This window comes from Rhipicephalus microplus, chromosome 6 (assembly GCF_043290135.1).
Source record: "Rhipicephalus microplus isolate Deutch F79 chromosome 6, USDA_Rmic, whole genome shotgun sequence".
Taxonomy (NCBI): domain Eukaryota; kingdom Metazoa; phylum Arthropoda; class Arachnida; order Ixodida; family Ixodidae; genus Rhipicephalus; species Rhipicephalus microplus.
The window spans coordinates 143,116,656-143,136,469 of NC_134705.1; the positions used below are offsets into that span (position 1 = coordinate 143,116,656).

General features: G+C 47.2%; 2 protein-coding genes and 1 long non-coding RNA gene across 4 annotated transcripts; 2 read left to right on the forward strand and 1 right to left on the reverse strand.

Annotated features, from left to right (window-relative positions):
* The first annotated feature begins 3,339 nt into the window (after positions 1 to 3,339).
* LOC142765580 (uncharacterized) lies at positions 3,340 to 5,217 on the forward strand. Its single transcript, XR_012884323.1, has 4 exons — positions 3,340 to 3,463; positions 3,704 to 3,884; positions 4,195 to 4,380; positions 4,814 to 5,217. It is a non-coding gene; the product is annotated as an uncharacterized LOC142765580 (long non-coding RNA).
* Positions 5,218 to 11,026: 5,809 nt separating this feature from the next.
* Positions 11,027 to 17,148, forward strand: LOC119171947 (putative nuclease HARBI1). Of its 2 annotated transcripts, XM_037422858.2 has the most exons (4): positions 11,027 to 11,472; positions 11,548 to 11,687; positions 12,140 to 12,308; positions 14,773 to 17,148. In XM_037422858.2, exons 1-4 carry the CDS (start codon positions 11,263 to 11,265, stop codon positions 15,448 to 15,450), a joined length of 1,197 nt encoding a protein of 398 aa, XP_037278755.2. In that variant the 5' UTR covers positions 11,027 to 11,262; the 3' UTR covers positions 15,451 to 17,148. The 2 variants fall into 2 exon arrangements, with proteins under 2 accessions (XP_037278755.2, XP_037278753.2); XM_037422856.2 differs by having other exon boundaries at positions 11,027 to 11,687.
* LOC119171948 (uncharacterized) lies at positions 17,133 to 19,383 on the reverse strand. The gene is made up of 4 exons (XM_037422859.2): positions 18,994 to 19,383; positions 18,517 to 18,579; positions 18,281 to 18,343; positions 17,133 to 17,813 (listed from the first exon to the last, which is right to left on the reverse strand). Exons 1-4 carry the CDS (start codon positions 19,073 to 19,075, stop codon positions 17,146 to 17,148), a joined length of 876 nt encoding a protein of 291 aa, XP_037278756.2. The 5' UTR covers positions 19,076 to 19,383; the 3' UTR covers positions 17,133 to 17,145.
* Positions 19,384 to 19,814: the final 431 nt, after the last annotated feature.

Here is a 19,814-nt window from a genome sequence, read left to right on the forward strand (position 1 = left end):
ATACCGACGCATGAAGTTCACCGCCTAGTTCTATTTTATTTTCAATCGGCACTCAACGATCGTATGAATGCAGTGAAAGAGGATGGCGCCCCTCGCTATAGGTGGAGCAGACATGGAGTAGATATATCTTCAAATCTGTGAGCATTTCTTGTGGCGTGCTACGCAGGTATGGTTTCAAAGACAAAAGAAATAACCCGTTAGCACCCATTGGCTTGTGAGCCACAATGACGTTGTTCACTACGTTCAGTTTGTCGTCTACAATTTCCGATTCTCTTTATGAATTCATTTTGGTAATAAAAAGTGTGCAACTAAGTACGCCACCTTGCGGCACGCCTGTTTCTTGGACAAATGTTTGGGAAAGAATGCTGCCTACTCGAACTCGGAATGTCCAATTTGACAAGTAAGATTATGTTAAACATTCTTCCGCGCATGCCAAGATGGGACAGGTCTCTTAATATTCCAAAGTGCCATGTTGTATCGTAAGCCTTTTTGATATCGAGGAACACAGAGAGAAAATATTGTTTATGAACAAAAGCATCTCTGATCTGTGCCTCGTTACAAACAAGGTGGTCTGTGCTGGACATACCTTCTCGAAAACCCGAACTGAAATGGGTCAACTAAATTGTTTGTTTCAAGGTCGAGAATCTTTAAGGCTGATGGTGTCGCAGACTGATAGATTATAGCACCATAATCTAGGCGTGTGCGTATGAGGCTTTTATATAAATTCATCAGACATTTCCTGTCACAACCCCACTTAGTTCGTGATAACACTTTCAAAATAAGCATGCTTTTTAAACGCCTGTCTTTTAAATACTTGACGTATGGGATGAAGATTAGTTTTGTGTCTAATATTAGGTCCAGAATTTCATGCTCTATCTTCACAGACAGACGTTGACCATGCAGGTCAATCTTGGGATCGGGATGAACGCCCCTCTTTCGGCAGAACAAGATGCAGGTACTCTTTTGCGCATTCAGATTAAAACCGTTATCATCTGCCCATTGAGAGACCTTGTTCAAACCAAGTTGAACCTGACGTTCACACACTGAGAGCTTACAGGACTTAAAGCCGACCTGCACGTCGCCAACATGTGTACAGTAAAACATATTCCGTGGGATAACGAGACACAAAGAGTTCATTTTCACTATAAGAAGTGTACAACTCAGTAACCCTCCTTGCGGCACTCCTGTTTCTTGAACAAATGTACGGGACAACACAGTGCCCCCTCGAACACGGAATGTCCAATTAGACAGGTAGCTTGCGATTATTTTCAACATTCTGCCCCGCACACCTAGGTGTGACAGGTCTCGGAGTATGCCAAAGCGCCACGTAGTGTCATAGGCCTTCTCCATATCGAGGAACACTGACAGAAAGAATTGTTTATGAATAAAAGCATCACGAATTTGTGTCTCGATACGGACAAGGTGGTCAGTAGTGGACTTAGCCTCTCGGATTCCGCACTGGTATGGGTCAAGCAGGCTACTTGTTTAAAGGAAATGCATCAATCGTCTATTCAGCATTTTTTCAAAAACCTTGCATAGGCAACTTGTCAATGCTATGGGCCTGTAGCTTGTGGGAATCGAGAGCGCCCTCCTACCTGGCGCCTCGTTTCCAGCTGCCCACGCGCGCTGACAGATTAGCCCGGGTGTGCATAAGCACCGGCATCCGCCAAGATGGCTGCCAGGGCGCCTCTTGGTCTGGGCCAGTTAACCGTCAGCTTCTTCCCGCGCTGGCATGTCCGGGCACGCTACGCTGGTGCGCTGCGCGGGCCTACGTCACAATGCAGCGCCATTTCCCATTGGGCGCACGTGACATCCTCCTCTCCTACGAGCTGTGTTGCGCCCGACGATTCGCTCGTCGCAGCAGATGCTCTCAGGCCTTCACGAGGGGTTGACGCGCTGCTAAGCAGGCGGCTTCTCGTTCGTGCATTCAACTTCGGCCCTTGTGCGGGAGTCGTCGCGCCCTAGGCAAGCGTACTTGCTCGATCTTGCGAAGTTCCCTATACAGCCTGCAAGCCCGTGAGTGTCGCACTGTGCGTCATCTTGGGTTAATAAACCCGTTGTTGTTGTTATCCTGCAAAGTGGATGACGTAGTAGGGAAGCTGAGCAGACTGTTTCTGTATGTACCCTCAGCTGTGCACTTAGGACACCCAGAATAACCTGTATGTCCTTTAATCTGAAACACAAATGATCGTGCTGGGGCATTCAAAACAAAACACTTCAAAGAAACATCAATTATGTACCCATGAATAATCATCCCTTGGGAAAGAAGCTGTTGCAGGTCAATGACAAGTTGGTTGAGAAACTCATTGGCTGAAGCAGGCTTTCCTGGGCCTGCGAAAATTCCAACTACAAAGGGTGGTATTCTTCGATCTTCATGGATCGTGCACTGTATGGGCCACAACTGCATGGTGGAGCTTTTGGAAATTGGCAGCCCGTCAATGTTAAAGGCAAGAGAAACTTGACTGCCTTCGTAACGTGCTTTTGACAAAGCATTCTCGACACTTTTCTGTAGCCCAAAGTGGCAGTACTGTCCCGGTACCATTGAACTGACAACAGGTGCACGCTGCGTATCTCTAGGCGTGGCGAGAAGAGTACGAGCGTCGCTAGGCAGAGATGAAGAATCGAAAGTACTGACCTTGAGCATTTTTAGAAGAGCGGACAAAGCTGTATGAGTAACATTTTCTTTGATGTCCCAACTGCGCAGTGACACAACAAAATCTTTGTACTTTGACAATGCATCTGTGAAAGATGAACTAACAGGTACCTCCAGTACTCCGCTTACAGGAGAAGGCACATCGCTGAGTTGCATTGGCGAGCCTTCGGGTTCAGTGTGCGATGCTCCCCTGGGCGAACAGGGTGAACATTTTGTGGGCGATGCGTCCGTTAAGTCACTTTCGATGACGCAAGGCGGACTGCCCTCAGTGGGTGCCGAGTTGCAGCAATCTGCCTGAGTAGCTGCTGATGTAGCCGCAGTGTTTTCGTCAGCCCCACGCACGCAAATGCTCGCACACTCACTGGCACAGCATGTGTATCTGCACTGGCACAATCGTATCTGCACTGGCACTACAAGCACGCCGCCATTGTCCACAGGACTAACAGAACAAATCGAGTGGCTTGGCTTGACTAGGAGATGGCTCGCCAGACGAAACTTTTTTTTCTCCGCTGTTTAGATAGATCACCGTCAATATAAACAACCTCGTTAAAGTAGCTTTATAATATTTACCAATTAGGCAGTGTATTACAATGGTTTTTGAGGATAATTACTATCAAATAGCCTAAATTAAAAACACCATTTTTGTGATTTGTTTCAGTTTTTTAGAGAAACATTTGCGACGCGGCAACAGTGTCATCGCTAGCACGGTGTGTATGGAGCGCATGGCGCGTACCTCACGTAAATTTTACATTTGTCGGGTTGTCGGAGCAGCATGGTCGATGCGGTACATAGCAAGTCCAGCTGAACGAGGTGAGTACTCTATCATATATGGCCATTATATAGGCTACATAGCTGTTCTTTTTCTTTAACTCATATCGCTGCCATTCCGCCCTGGTGCACGCTGCCAGTAATTAATCCGCTTCAGAAAACAGGTGTTGGCGTACGTCTGGGCCAGGACGATAGAGCGTTATGCAGCGATGCCACATCTTTCAAAATATATATGCTGTTCAAAAGTGTGTCTTGATACGTGCGTGACTACTATCTTTTCAGATGTTCGCACTTGTTGAATTTTCGCCCTCACAATTGGTCGAGGTGGTACCGTCCACGTGGGTGAATGGCAAGTGTCAGTGGCTGAAAGGGCCTACTGACAAGGCACAAAGAATGGTTTGACGCCTTAAGGAACCAGATGATATATTTATCACCTATGATGCGAGACTGAAAGGCTTACTTCGTGAGTATTTGGCTGACCTAGACTTTTACGAGCTATTTCAAATATTACCAAGCGAATTGTAAACGCCTGTACTTTGTTGAGTCACCTGCATCATGTAGCAGCCCGTGGTTAGCTTGAGGCAAGTGCTTTGACCTGAATGTACTTCAGGCATCATTAAATATCGGCAGTAAATGATTAGATTTCACACTTTAATACTAGCTATGAGCTGTTATTTTCTGTTCGCATTTCAATTCATGCATGCTAACTGTATTTAATAATTGAGTGTATAATTAGGGTCATTAACAAACCCCAGTACATGTTACACTTACAGGCACATATGCAGAATGTCATGCAAACTTGGCAAAGCTCGTAGATAAGCGAGATTTTTTTAGTTCCAACAATTTCGGTACCAAGAAAAGGAAGAAGACCAAGCCCCAGCGCTACATTTCCAGCTCAGATTCCGATTGTGACGGCCCTCCTGCACCTTCTTTGCAGCTTTCTGCCCAGCACACACCATGTATGTAAAGTTATTTTGCTTGTATAATATATATAGGTCACCTTCTTGTTTGCACTGGATCTCTGAATGTGTATACTATCTAGTATAGGCTGGGTGAAAAGCTGATTCCCGATATTGTGCACTGGTTATTGGTTGGAGTTTTTCATTTGTGGTGCAGAACAATACTATCTCCTAAACCTTTGCAATCTACCTTCACTGCCACGTGAATTAGGTGCGAATTAAAAATAAACAAGCGAAATACAGTGAAAGTGCCTCTCAGAGTGCATATTAAAAATTTTCATGACATTTCTTAGTTTTTACTGCAAGCTTTCTTGTTTCATTTGAGCTTCCAGGGCGCACACAATTAGGGAAAATTCAGGGCTGATATCCCTCACAACCGATTGCCTTGTGTTTTTTTTTTTTCTCGTGGCATTCAACGTACATATTTTTGCAGCTTTTAGTCAGGAGCCATGTGACCGAGACCAACCAGAGTCTGGAAGGAGGGACCATGAACAGACGGCTGATTGTGCAACAGATAGTGCGAAAGAGTGTCCAGGTAAAAAAATTTTCATAAAGGTAATTTTCGTGCTTAATGCACATATGATCAAACTCGCATCACATTGTTATTTCATTGATTATCACAAGGTCAGTTGAGGAGCAACAACCGGCAGAAGAATATATTGACATCAATCACCAAGACCCAAAAATCGGAGCTCGAGACCCTGCTTCGTCAGGTTTCTCGCACGATACTGGGTACTCCTCATTATACAAAGTCTGATAGGGTTCAAGGAACTGCGATCCTACCAAACCTCGACGAGTTGGCCCAAATTCACTGTGAAGCACAATTCACGGTGAAGCAAATTCACTGTGAAGCACAATTCATCAGGCACCCCAACACAAGGATACGCCCAGCTTCGTGAATTAGGCTGTGATATATCTGCACCTGTCGCACTTGAAGCGACCCGGCCCCCTTGGGCGACGCTCGACCAGATCACCGTCGAACCAGTTCCGCGGCACATGGATCGAGATAACCAAACAGGACGACCTAAATCACGAGTACATCTCCAAGAAACCAGGAGAGAGCGCTGGAGATGCGCGGTAATCAGACGCGACGCTCGGTGGCTCCGTCGTTTTTCGGCTGGAATCGTGCTCTTTTCAATGTGGCTGCTCCAAAACTTGTGCGACTGCATCTGCAAAGTCAGCAAGATTCTGGAGACACCGATCTTACCCAGGTGCACCCAATTTTCGGCCACTTCGAGCAACTTCGCATCACGACGTAGCGAATGAGCCAAGCCTTACGGCTGCGGCTCCACCGCTGCTGGATGCGGAGACGCCTTTCGGTCAACTCCTCAATATGGCGCTGCCTGAACAACATGGCTACAACCCTACGAATCTGTCATGGTCATATATCCCGACAAATCAATCAAGCGAGGGCCCATCCACCATTACGGCGGAGCAAGCAGACATTTTTCAACTCGTCGAGGGACGGCGTCGCCGCCGAAGAAATGCGGAAGGAGGGTCTGCACAGAAAACTCCTCTCAACAATCCAACCACTGGAGACGCTCGCGGTCCATCTCCTAAAGCTCCACAAAAGACTTCACCAGTCTCCAAGTGGACGCCGAAACCAACCATCAGGATGAATCCTGGCGACTATGTGATCGTGTTCAAGCCACGCATCACGGTAGCCCCCAAGACAGCGTTTCAAAAAGATGAGCTCGGCGCCGCCATTTCCCAACTCATCGGAAGGCAGCACATGAATGACATCACCATTTCTCCCAATTGGGAGCAAAACATCATCATCTGTGGCACGCAGAATAACGAGGTGGTTCAGAAACTGCTGTCGGACTTTCAAATCAACACCAGCAAAGGACCGCTGCCGCTTCGCGGTCACCTCAAGCTCACCGGTGATGTATGTCGCGGCGTGATTTCTGTGCACAACCTCGAAACCAGTGCATCTCTGAAACATAGTGTGCAGTGGCATGGTGGTGAACTAGTCTATGTGCGCAAGCTAGGGAACTCCAACGTAGCTGTGTAGACTTTCGCGGGAAGGAGCATTCTGCGTTTCGTCCAATATAACCCAGAACTGACTCCCGTCAGGGAGTACAAGAAGACAGTGCCAGCGTGCTACCGCTGTGGCGCACTGGGGCATCGGGCGAATATCGGTCACCGAAAGATGCAGCCTTTGTGGCCAAAACGTGGGCGCTGGTCCCGAGGGGATGGCCCCCAATGAATGCAACCCAACGTGCATAGTTTGCGGGGGTCCGCACCTCATCAGCTCCCGCGAATGCACCGAAAAATTGATCAGGCTTCAGCAACCAGGGTCCACGACATCAGGTACCGCAATCCAATCCAATCCAAACTTCATTTCCACGCGAAAAAAAAGGAAAGCCAAAAATAAAGGTGTGGGAGAACCTGTCCCTGCATAATGCATACCAGGTTTAATGCCAATATAAAATAAATGAAAAGTGGTTTTAAAAAATACCCAAAGCGCAAATTTATATAAAAAGCCGATATTGATAAGAAGAAAAAAAAAGTGGGCCACGGTAACGCATATTGTGTCCTAAGGGCGCAACGAGCACGGATACCTCGCGGGGCGTTTAATAATTGACAAGGAGGCTTGGCTGGGACCAGCCCAGCAAGAAAAGTAAAGTTGTCAAAAAAAAACTGCATTGCACGTAGTCACTGCACTGCACTGCTAGTAATAGGCGCCAAGTTTCCAGTCTTCTCGTGTTCACGGTGTCCTCTTCGTGGCCAGTCCTTTATGCACTGTCGTGGTCGTAAGATTGGTGAACTGTCCAACGATAATGGCTGTTGTCGAACGATGATGGCGTCACGATCTCACCTCAGTCTTTGCCCGCCGACCGGGGCAATGTGGCAAGGCAGGGGCCGCCGAGGTTCTCACCCTCGCCAGTACATGGCCTACAGGGCGATCCTGCCCCCACATCGTCCCAATCGCGCGGGTGTGTTCTTTGTGTGTGTTCGGTTTTTCATAGATGACGTTCCGTTAATTTACCACGTACAAAACGCAAGAACAGGTGACGCGAAATGCAGGCCGTACTCAAGCGAGGTCGGGGATCGTGTCTCCAATCAGTTTAACTAGTCTAATGAATAATGCGCGATTTCTCGCGTGTCGCAACAGAGACGCGTATCTTCTTTGGTCGAAGTCGGCTCGTGGTTTTATTTTCCCCGTTATTTGTGTCGTAAGGGGGTAGTCGTACAGGTAATGATCGGTTCCCTCACATGTTGCACCGCACGAACAGACGGGTTCCGCGAGCAGATTAAATCGGTGAAAATATGAATGAAATCGGCCGTGCCCCGTTAGCAGGGTCACGAGGGTTTGGTTGGGCGGAAACCAAGAAAGCGCGTCTAATACATGTGGTACCCACTTAAAGAGGTTCGTGTCGGCGTTGTTTTGCCTCCAGTCGGATTCCCAGCGGCGCAGTTGCTCTCTCCTCAGCATACTGTGGACCGCTCTCGGAGTGAGTGGGGCCTGCCTCGCGTCGCCCAATCGTGCCGCGCGAGCTGCGAGAAAATCCGCCAGCTCGTTTCCGAACAGGCTGGAGTGTCCCGGTACGTGATAAAGTGTAATCTCTGTCGGGCTGAAATGTCATTTAAGAGAGCCTTCACATCCCGGACTCTCGGGTCGGTGGTCTTGTATTCAGATATCGCCTGTAGCAGGGACAGACAGTCTGTATATAGTCTGACCGTGGCGGCTGAGCACTTGTTTTTGACGTATCTCAACGCCTCGATCAACACTATGACTTCTGTGCAATACGCGCTCGTGGCATTCTCAACTTGGTATCTTCCTACCGCTCCGATGCGCTCACTCGGTCCTAATACGATAAACGCCACTCCTGCCAGGCGAGCGGTATACGAACCGTCTGTGTAAATGTGTAATCCCGGCAAGCGGGCCATTCGTCGCGCCTCGTCCCTCGTGAGTCTAAGAAAGCGGAAGGCGCATCAGGCCGCGGGGTGTTCCTGCCAGACGTCCAGTGTGGGCAGGACGCGATCTGGACGCACGGACAGTTGTCCGTAACGAATTGGCTTGCGAGCGATTAGTACGAATTCCGCATTGGCCCTTTCCAATTCTAGAGCGATGGGCGGTGCTCTCATGAGCACTTGAAGTGCCGTCGTTCGTGTAGTCTTGAACGCCCCCAACAAATTGAGTAGAACCGCGCGCTGCAGGGTGGTAACGCGGGATTTGAGGCGGCGGTCCGGGCATATCGCGTCCCACCAAACTGGTGAACCATACATAATGGCAGGTAAGATGACGTTTCTATACAGCGTCACTTTCTGTTCGGGGCGCAACAGTCCACCCTGCATTCCAGAAAGTACCCTGATCTTCGCAACCAGCAGTTCGGTCTTTTCTTTAAGGTAATCGGCATACTTAAAGAAAGAGAGGCGAGTGTCAAAGACGACTCCGAGTATCCTCAAGGAGTCTTTGTACGCGAGTTTTTTGTCTGCTGGGTTTAGGCGCATGCTCGGGCGCCATTTTTCCATACCACGGTGTCCGTTGGAGAATAGCACGCAGTATGTTTTTTCCGTGCTGAGGGTGACCCTTGCCCCAATGGTCCACTTCACTATGTTTTTAAGACTGCGGACCCAACCTCTCCCAAGCACTCTCGCGATTCCGCCGGGATGACAACGATGGTGTCGTCAGCGTACGCTTGAATTGTGATGCCCATAGGGAGTGGGAGGCATAACAGGTCGTGAATCACCACGTTCCAGAGCATGGGTGAGATTGGGGACCCCTGCGGACTCCCCAACGAGGGGTATGCCACCAGTTCGCCAGCGTTTGATCGAAACACCACCGACCGCTGTTGTAGGAACGTCCTGAGCATGTGATACAGATTAGCCGACACACGGCGCTCGTGGAAAAAAAACCCGAGCACTCGAGGGTGCCATACGCTATCGAAAGCGCCCTGGAAGTCTACTGACATCAGAACCGCGGGCGTCTTTGAGACTCTCAGCTGTAAGAAGGTCTCTTTTAGATGAACCAAAGCCATCACCGCACTTCTACCGTGTGAATCCATACTGATGGTCGTGAATATGCCTGTGCTTACATAGGAAGTGATAGAGGCGGCCGTTCAAGAGTCGTTCCAGGATCTTGCCCAGAACCGAATTCACAGATATCGACCTATATGACGTTGTGAGCTCGCGGGGCCGGCCGGGTTTCGGAATGAAGATTATCCTGCCGCGGCGCCAACAGCGAGGGAAATATCCAAGCGTGAGCGCCGCGTTGAGTACGAACATTACGAACCGCACATGCAATTTAAATAGGCCCTTCACGAGGAGCGGCATTATTGCGTCCGGCCCCGGCGACGAACGCGGTGGCATCGCCCCAATCACCTCGCGTACCTTCGCCTCGGTAAATGGGACATCTACCTCGTTGAAATCGTATGGCCTTGCGACCATTTGCCTGGCCTCGGCGGGCTCGGGCAAGTCTTTGCTCGCGTCATCCACCGCGATCTGCGTTTCAAGTAGGAGGGCCGCCGACTCGAGATGTGTCGCAGTCATCGAGCCGTTAGCTCGCTTCAGCGGGGGCAGGAACCTTGGTGGGCGGTTTCTGCCAAAAACTTCTCTATATGACGTCGAAAAGACGTTTCCGCGCGAACACGCCATATGGCATTCTCTTTCGTATTGGGGCTTTGCCTCCGCGACCCACAGACGAAACCGTGCCAATGCGCGACTGTAGTCCATTTTGAGGAAGGCCCTAACGTCGTCGCTTTTTGCTCTTTGAAAGTGTCTTCGCATGGCGTTTACCTTCTTACGCTCTTGTGCCAGAGCTGGTGTCCACCAAGAGTTTCCCCTGGCGTTCGACTTAACTGACCTGAGCTGGCGTCGCAAGTGTTTCTCCAAAATTCCATAAAAGGCCCCCAAGATGAAATCTAGTGCCTCTGGGGACCGTGGTTGCGAGCAGATGATCTTCGCGAACCAGGGCTCCCTCTCTAGCGAGCGCAAGAGCTCTTGCTGTGCGTATCTTGTTAGGCGTTTGCGGGCTACTCTTTCGTCGGATCCTATTCGCACTTCTATGTTCTTATGTTCTGAATATGTGACGAGCGCGCTTGCGATGACATTGCGACTTCGGCGCGCTTGCGATGACATTGCGAGTAACCATCGGGGAAAAAACTAGAGTGGGGTGGCGACCACCCACAAGCGCTGGTACGACTTATCACCGGGGAAAAGCCTTATCATAGCAAACATCCCCGGTTATCTGCTCAAGCACGCATGTGGCATACTGTCACTTTAGGCCTACTCTACGCTTTTAGTCGGCGCTGGGCCGCCGATAGCTGCTGCTTCATTTTACTGGACCGTGTTCAAGCGCGCACCTCCTTACAGCAACGGAAGAAGTTCGCTGTCGTGAAGTTCAGCGCTGCGGATCGCGGGCACAATGAAACCTTGCTGTATTAGAAAGTTTTAGAATACCGCACCGCGAGCCCTTGCGGTGGGGTCGCTGCCACTGCGCGTGCGTCACACCGCGAGTCGGCATTCGCGTTCGCGGACCGCACGCAGAAAATCCGAAATTGCCTGCGGTGATGGCGGCCCGTATGTGGCCCGCAAACGCCGGTCTCCAGGCTACGGTACAGTGGCTAGAATATTCTAGCCACTGTAGCTACCATGGAGAAAGGAAATTTTTTCTTCCTCCATGGTAGCTACCAAGGAGGTTATACTAATGCTGTTTTTCACTGGTAGATTCGGAGCAGGTTTTTTTGCTCCGTGGCGACGAAACCGCATTTCACTGGTAGATTCAGAGTGGATCCGCGCTTTTCACTGGTAGTTTCAGAGCAGCTCGCTCCGAGGCGGATTGCTCGCACTGCTCCGCCGACAAGTCGCAGATTCGGGCGGAAACACGACGAGCAGCATACGTCACTTCCGTCGTTGTACGTTGCTGAGTTTTGCAAAATGGCTGCGTTCGCTGCCTTGGCGGAACTTCTGTCTAGCGACGAAAGCACTTCAAGCAGCAGCTCGTCCAGCTCAGACGACGAAGACTTCGAGGAAAGACAAGCGCTATGCGAAGCCTTCTTTCGGGAAACTTTTTCGGAGTCCCACCGCGAACGTCCCAAAATTTTGGGGTTCATCGAGAACGTTGCGCGGCTGTACACAGACGAGCAGGTAAGCGCGGAGCTCCCTCTTTTCATAATACTACATGAACCTAATTTCATCTTTTTATCATTTCCTTCTCTGCAGTTCCGTCAAGACTTCAGGGTGTCGAGGCGTGTCGCGGAAACGTTGATCCGTGGTTTTGAAGGCTCGCGTCACTACCCATGCAGTGATCGTGGTGGGTCCCCCTCGAAAACCGCGGAAGAGCACATTCTGGTCTTTCTGTGGTAAGTCTGCACGCTGTTTTAAAAGTCATGCCTACCAGTGTGTATAATCTTAATGCTTTCAAGTGCTTCGGCGTAGAAGTACGTTTTTTCGTTGCGTGCGCAGAATTTTGACGGGGAGTCCAACCATTATAAATTTTTGTTCGTGTGTTTATGTGCGCGTGTGTAGAGAATATACACATGTGAAATTTAACAATTTCGGCGGCGTTAAATCTCCCTAGTAGCCTTCCCGTGGCTACGCCGCTTGTGCTTTTTGTCCTTGAAAGTTGCTAAGTGTGATGCAATGGAAACCAATGAAATATGACCGCTTGCAACTGCACAGCCAGAGAGAACAGTGTTAAGAGCTTCTACTTTTCTTACGGCTGCTAATTTTGATGCAAATATTTCATGCCTTTATTTCACAAAGCAGGCTTTACTTGATCACTTTCTTCCATAATGTGTGTTTGCTGTGTCAGGTTTGCTGCAAACAAGGCGTGCCTGAGGGACGTTGCTGGACGCTTTGGCATGGCAACTGCGACAGCATTTAGAGTCGTGGAGCGCACGCTCGAATATTTCCTTGATATAGCCGAAGAGGTAATATCATTTCCAGGAGATCTTGATCAGCTGTCAGCGGACTTCGAACAAGTAAGAATTTTAGGTATTTCACTGTTCCATGGCAAACACAACAAATGAGTTGTCTAATTGAAGCTTACTTTAGAGAATAGTCACATAATACATTGATTGTAGCAGGTTAAGCTGCCGTTGGGGCACAGGGGATGTGGTACTAAGTTGCGCTTGAAAGATGGGGTTATTGTCAAGCAGTCTCACTATCAAATGAGAAATGCTAGAGAAACATGTATTGTTCATTTACAGTGCACATAAAAGCAGGGTGTCTGCCAACGTGGAAAAGTCAGGGAATTTCAAAAAAACCAGGCCAGGTCATGAAAACTGACAGCAGTTCTGTGGGACCGTCACAAAAATAAGCATCGCCATTCATCAAAGCTTAAAAAGTCTCTCAGCTGCAACTACAGTGGGCTGCTGGAAGGTGTGTGAAAAAAAAAAAGGACAGTGCATAACTCTTGCTTCTGAGTGTAAACGCGAAAGGGACCCATAGAACACAAAGTTTACTGACATTTCAGTACCTCATATGGGAGAGAGCCTTGTTTAAAAGTCATGAAAAAGGCACAGTGTACTTCAGTACGCCTAAATACGTGACGTAAGCAGAGAGAGTACATTGTCAGAAGCCTCCCATCACTCCTGTGCAGCGTATGTACAGTTGTCTGTATCTGGATTCGAGAGTTTTACAAGTCTATTTGGTGGTCTGTGATTCCGTGTGTTCAGGGAGGGCAGTCGAGGCCACGCCTCGTTTTGTGGTATCATATTTGTGTTGTTTAACTTTTACCAGTTTCACCGATGTACTGGTCACAATTATGTCAGCCTATGGCATAAACTAGACTAAGGAAATTTCTGCTCGGCAACTTGTCCTTCACATTGGCTAAAGCATTCTTTAACATCCATGTTGGTATATCCACTCTTTTGGTGCCTGTTGCTTCTACATATCACACGGCATATCTGACTCACGTCTGTAGATTTATGCATGTTTTGTCTATGCCACGATTTCGGCCCGGCTTGAAGGCCGTCTGGTTTTTCTAGGCTAGAACTGCTATCAGCTGAAGCTTGCTGGGCTACTCATGTCTTTTAATAATAATAATAATAATAATAATAATAATAATAATAATAATAATAATAATATTATTATTATTATTATTATTATTATTATTATTATTATTATTATTATTATTGGTGGTGCAACACCAAACGTCTTCAGCTACACACTTATGCTGGTAGCTCGTGTTTCAAGGGTAGAACTTGGGTAACTTCAGCTAAATTTTTCATTTCAGTTTTGTGAGATTGTGTAAATAAATCTGCAATTATTTTTCAGTGTCACGTCTACAGCAGAGTACGTAAATCAAGGTAACATGCGGACATTCATGATTCATCTATAGAATCAAGGAAACTGTTCCACCTTGACAAATTCATTCTCACCACCACATATTCAAATGTCAGCACTTTAAACGTTGACCCCAGCTTTCATTTCACTTCAAGTATGACAGCCCAGATAAATGCATGTGCTTGTCGTAAAAAAAAAAAACATTTTGCAGTATGGCTATGTTCTTGCAACGTTGTCGTTACTCGTTGTCAAGGCAAGATACATAGAATATGCGAGTAGTAGTTATTTACTTTTTTTGTTGAAAAGTATACTTTAGAGGTGTGCAAATTAGGCGGCGGCGCAAATCAATAGTAAATACATCAATCTAGGTCGAATCAGTTCTAATCTAATCTACATATAAATAGGTGAGTCAGTAAATACAGTAGTTCAGGTCGATCTAATTAAATCCAATCCACATCCTAACCGGCGTGGGCTACAGCCATTATAGTAAAATAGATTTTACTCCAGTGGCAGAACCGGCCAGGCTCCTGTGTTTTCATTTTACACGAATGCCACCAAATGGCACCACTTCTAAGTTTCTCAGCAGCTTTGACTGCGATGTCAAACGATCGCAGACACCTTCAAACTTCATCTGCGGTTACTCTTAACTTGTGTGTTTTCTTCCTGGTTCTTCGGAACATCAAACAGCTGACTTGCTCACTGCCTAGCTCAGGGGTTTTATTTTGGCCAGATTTACATGTTTTTTCACAATTGTCGCATGCCCTGAGAACATTTTGAGTGCGTCTGGTAATTATGTTTACCTTTATAGAGCGCCCGGTTTTTTTTTTCTACTCGGGTTTGTTTGCAGTGTACAGTGTTTTCCATGCAAACGTGGCAGTCATGGAATTTGCTTTGAATCATGATGGAAAACCTGGGAAATTCAAGGAATTTAGAAATATGAAATTGGTAGACACCCTGAAAGGGACCCCTGGCACTTAAAATTTCTAATGCCTTTTGCTGTGGTGTTCCGTACAATGATTCCATAGTTCTGGCATGTAAAAGACTTGTGTCACCTAAAGTTAACTCCGCTAAGACCAACAAAACTACTGCATCAAGTGTTAAGATTATTTACTTCAAGAAGTTCACTACAGGTGTGTTCTTTTTCTCTCACTGTCACAGGTGTCAGGAGTGCCCAACACGATCGGTTGCATTGACGGATCCTACATAAGCATCCGCTGCCCTGCAAAAAAAGTGCGTTCAACCTATGTGAACAGGCACAGTTATCCGTCACTGACACTGCAAGCTCTGTGTGATCACAAAAAGAAGTTTCTCGATGTGACTACTGGACACCCCAGCAAGATTCACGATTCGAGAATCTTCAGGACATCGAGGCTTTCTTCAAAGTTGCCGCATGTGTGCTGTTCCGGGAAGTACCACGTTCTCGGGGACGCTGCCTACCCGCTTCGAGATTACCTCATAACCCCATTCAGGAATTATGGTCACCTTGACGCGAGGCAGCGCGCCTTCAATTATCACTTTTCGGCAACGAGAGTGAAGATTGAGAATGCCTTTGGAGACCTCAAGGCCAGGTTCCGCCAGCTGCTGCACCTGGACTTTCTGTTTGTAGACAAAATGAACAAGTTCATTATAGCTTGTTGTGTTTTGCACAATATGTGCATTAATTGTGGTGATGTGGATGTGCCGCCGTACATCGATGATGAACATGCACCGTGGGAATGGGAGGCACAACCGGATGATGTTCCCCCCAACAATGGCCCGCTTGCATCAACTGAAGATGCACTGCGTCGCCAAGGCGAGGAGAAGCGTGAGCGCTTAATGCAAGCGATGCGCATTTGATTTAAAGTTAGGACTGCCTACGTGTACACAAAACAAGAAACGTTAAGGTGTTGTAAATTTTGTTTCGTGTTGTAGAGATTTCTAGCAGAAAATAACACTAAAAGACGGGACGAAGCAAGGACACAAACTACGGCGCTGACTAACAAGCAAATTCGTTTTATTCTTCTAATCCGCGTATATATACTTTACCACAATCTCAAGGAAACAAAAAAAAATAGAATCATGATAAATGCATGCCCCTCATTTCTGAAGCGTATCATTTACAACGGCGGCGAAACATGCATCAGTTTCCCTTATATTTCCCTCTCTCTGAAGGAGTTACCTCTCCTGTCTTATTGAGCATTTCTTTCCTCCTGAGTCAGCCAACATTTGTGTGTGTCTTTTTTTTGCTTTTTCTCACCCTTCAGATTAGTGGTGGAGTGTATATACCTAGACTGGAAGAATAAGACACATTTGGCTGTTAGTCAGTGCCATGGTTGTGTCTCTGCCATGGTTGTGTCCCTGCTTTGTCCCATCCTTTAGCACTGTTTTCTACAGGAAACACTGTACTAACCAGCTAAAATGCATGCCGCACTGTGTTGTAGTGACTCATCTTGCTAGGGCGCAGCCTGATTTTTTTGTTTCTTAGCTTTGTGACACGTAGCAGCTTCCACATAGCGTGAGTCAACCCAAGATGTTTGCAGGAATCTGACTGGATCAGTGTAATTGTTTCCTATGCGAAGCCATCAGCATGCTTATTGCTGACTAGTGCTAACGCCGCAGCGTGTTGGTCGGTATGGCTACTGCAGCTGAAGATAGCTGGTGATATTGATAGTAACTGCACTCTTCGTGCTGGTGAGACACGAGAAAGTGACAAAGTCAACCGGCCAAACATAGCTGGGCTCCAGCTCTCGTCAGCCACCACAAACATTCTGAGAAACATGTAGTGACATTGGCATAAGTCCAAGCTAGTGCAGGCTACACTGAGGAGCATTTGTGTTAATGGAACAATGTCACCAAAATTACGAGCTTGAAATGTTTGTGTTGTTTGTCTTGCAGTTGGGGCACTATGCTTGTCAGTTAAACCTGTCGCTTCGAGGAATATTCGTAATGAACACCCATCCCGACTCATTGTTTCCCACGCATGGTGCCCAAATTCAAAAAGTGCGCTCTGAACGTCACAAAAGCCCGAGTCTACATAGTCTTATGACTCCTGAGATTGTTCGCTGTGTAATTTTTTGTGATTCCAGTAGTAGTTTTACAGTGATGCCAAAATTAGTCACAAGGAGCCATTCTTGCATTAATTACACAGTACATTGCAATATTTATGATCAAAGTTTGGGGACTACCGGACACAATGCTCTTAATTAAAGCATTCAAGTCAAAACAAAAATTTGTCAGGGGTCCTTTAGGCATGGTGACTGCTGCTGTGAGAAATGGCTTCTTTGTCATGCAATTTGGTTATTGCTTGTGCATTAACATTTCATTTGCCTGATGAAAATTTGCATGGACAAACGTTCTGCATTTCTTAGTCTTTGTTCAGCTTTTCTTACCATCAAAACGGCGTGAAATTATAATGATCATTGCAACTTTGTCTTGTAAAAGGGCCCTGGAACCCTTATTTCACCTCAACAACAAACATTGTCAATCTGTTATCAATGCGCCTGCCAACGTGCACATGTGTACAATGCTTACAATAAACATGCTTTTCACATTTTATTCATTTTTCTTCAAGTTGAAAATTTCACGGAGAAGATTCATCTTTTCTTTGTGCATTTCTTCTCGTCGCTGTGTTTTAGCAAGTCGTCGCTCTTCCCTCTTGCTGTCTCTTTCAGCCTTTCGCTCTGCTCGCCGTTCATCTAACTCCTTCATTTTTTCAAAGAAGGTTTGCAGGTGGAGCTCGCGTGCTGAATTCGGGCGTTTTCTTTTTGAATCAGGAGTGCCGTCCTGCCCAACGGAGCTGGATGGAGAGTGTGACGTTGACGAGCTTGAACCAGCAAGTGGAACAGACTCGGTGGATGACTGTGGACATGTCTTTTTTGATACCACTCCACTTGCGTCGCGTACCACTTCTGGTTCCAAGCTGTCGTCCAGCCACTTGATTTTTTCAAGCTCGGCCTCGTAGGGGACTTCTTGTGGGGAACAGCCAGACGTATTATTTTTCCCAGCTGCCACATTTTTTCTTTTCAGTACGGTTTTGTACCGAGAGCAGCACTGCTCACCAGTTCTCATTACACCCAGTTTATTATTAATGTCTGTTGCAATTTTTTCAAACATGGCCTTTTTGTTGCGAAATTTTTTCAGAGGGCCAACTTGAGGGAAATATGAGGCGTAGAGGTCCAGCAGCAGCTTCGTCTCGCCACTCGTCCACTCACACCCTGCAGCTGAAATATGCATTATACACACATAAAATACATATAAACTGGCATTAATAGACTTTTTTGATACAGGGCACGAAGCTATATGCTCTCTGAGCCATAGAACACTTACTGTAAAGCATTAGTACTGTCACACTGTTTTGGCACAGCAAATATTGGGTGCTGTGGGGATCGCTTTGCATATCAGAACAGACAATCATGCAAATTCATAATATTACTATACATAACTTATTCACAGCATAATTTTCTTAGAGAGTAAATTTGAAAACACTGCATAATACATATGGGGCCTCTTCGTGCAGCTGACTATTCGTTGAATTCAATTTTATTATTTAAGCACCCAATATTGAGAAGCGTGAGCAAGAAGCCATTAAATGGTTTTGCGTAATTCGTGGTTTTTTTGAGAGGGTTTGCAATCTGCTGGACCTATCTTCATCCTAATGCCACTAGCATGTTTGTGTATGCATGCTTACCACGTGCAGGAGTCCCTGGCTGACAAGCCCGACTTGGTGACGCACCAGTAGACGCTGCAGAATCTGTGTTTGATAATTGAAAAGCATTGTAGTATGTTAATATGTGTTAATTTTAAGCAGGTACACAATTTTCTTCAAGTAGTCCTTACACGTTGCTCGTCAAGGCATTGTCCTCTACATATATAGACGACTGTATACAAAACTAGTTCTACAGAGACACATGTAGACCAATTTACCATTTCCTAAAAATGCGCCCTGTGTATGTGACAAAGCGTCGGTGGCGTCACACTGTGTAGCACCTTCAAATAGAGAAAAAGAAAAGACATTTGCGGGTTAACACCAAAAGAGTAGAGGTCAAGAATCACCAAGAAAACGTTACTTCTCTAGTAAATTTTTCATGCATGTATTCATGCGCGAATACAGAGATCGCCATGCATTTTTATTAAAGGTAATACAGCAGCTTGGTGAGCGCTGCGAAAATTCCGGCGCTTGTGATATTCTAAATAGTAGGACTGTAAGGTGTTGGGTAAGCAACTGCTCTGATTAAAAAAAAAAGCCTGCTCACAACATGCCGTATTTTTGCGAGCGCCGATTGCGGCCGTTACCACGTGTACCCGCATGCTTTACAATTATCTGACCAGTCTTCATGCGGAGCTATCAAAGTTAGCATTCCGTGCAGAGTTTATTATCAGCGTCAAGTACGTCGCACTTACCGTTCAGATCGTTGCCGCTGTTTCTGAAAACGCCCAGCAACAGCCGACGCACAGCCGGTGTCAATTCCGCGTGCTCGTCCATACTTGCTACACAACTGCTGTTCGCGACTGCGTTAAAGTGTTCTACAAAGCTTTAACTGCGTGGTCGAAATGCGCGCCCTGCAGTGGCGGCCAAAGTTGCCAAGGAAACGAAGAGAGCGGAAAAAGAAACTGTTTCCGGAACCGGTTTGCGTGACGTATGCATAATCAACTTCCGGGGCACCTCTCACGGAGCATTCTCGTGTTTCACTGGCAGAGGTGGCTTCGTGCGATCCGAGTGCTCGCTCCGGGATTTCGGCGGTCGCTCTGAATCTCCCAGTGAAAAACACCATAAACTTTCTGGAGTGGCGGAGGGGCTCCGCGGCTGACGCCACGCGCCGCCATATTGCTCAGGGCAGAAAGCGGTCGAACGCATTGTAACGCGTGCACGTGCGTGCGGCCTCTCCGTTGTTTTTCTTGAGTGCGGTGCCTCTAATCGAATGAGGCCGCTGTGGCAGACGACTGTGACCTCTTCTGAAGACGATGGTGGGCTCTTGCGCAGCATTTGGCTGCGCAAATCGCGTGAAGCAAACACCGGGGATAACTTTTCACGTGTAAGTAGCGTGCTTTGCTCGCTCGCTTTCCCTCGCATATTTTTGCGATTACGAATGCATTCGCGCGTACAAGCATTTCCCATTTACGTCCGGGTGCCATGGAGACACTGTGAAACATTTTTGTGCTTTGCAGGTTTCCCAAAGACTGCGAATTGCGCAGTGCACGGGAGCGCGCTGTGAGGCGAGAAG

Bases quoted from the DNA above. Each gene is read 5' to 3' on its own strand.
- LOC119171947 (XM_037422856.2), top strand. From the start codon at position 11,263: ATGGCTGCGTTCGCTGCCTTGGCGGAACTTCTGTCTAGCGACGAAAGC. The intron at 11,688-12,139 runs GTAAGTCTGCAC...TTGCTGTGTCAG, and splicing joins CACATTCTGGTCTTTCTGTG to GTTTGCTGCAAACAAGGCGT. The intron at 12,309-14,772 runs GTAAGAATTTTA...TCACTGTCACAG, and splicing joins TGTCAGCGGACTTCGAACAA to GTGTCAGGAGTGCCCAACAC.
- LOC119171948 (XM_037422859.2), bottom strand. From the start codon at position 19,075: ATGGACGAGCACGCGGAATTGACACCGGCTGTGCGTCGGCTGTTGCTG. The intron at 18,344-18,516 runs GTAAATTGGTCT...TATCAAACACAG, and splicing joins GGGCGCATTTTTAGGAAATG to ATTCTGCAGCGTCTACTGGT. The intron at 17,814-18,280 runs GTAAGCATGCAT...TGCATATTTCAG, and splicing joins GCCAGGGACTCCTGCACGTG to CTGCAGGGTGTGAGTGGACG.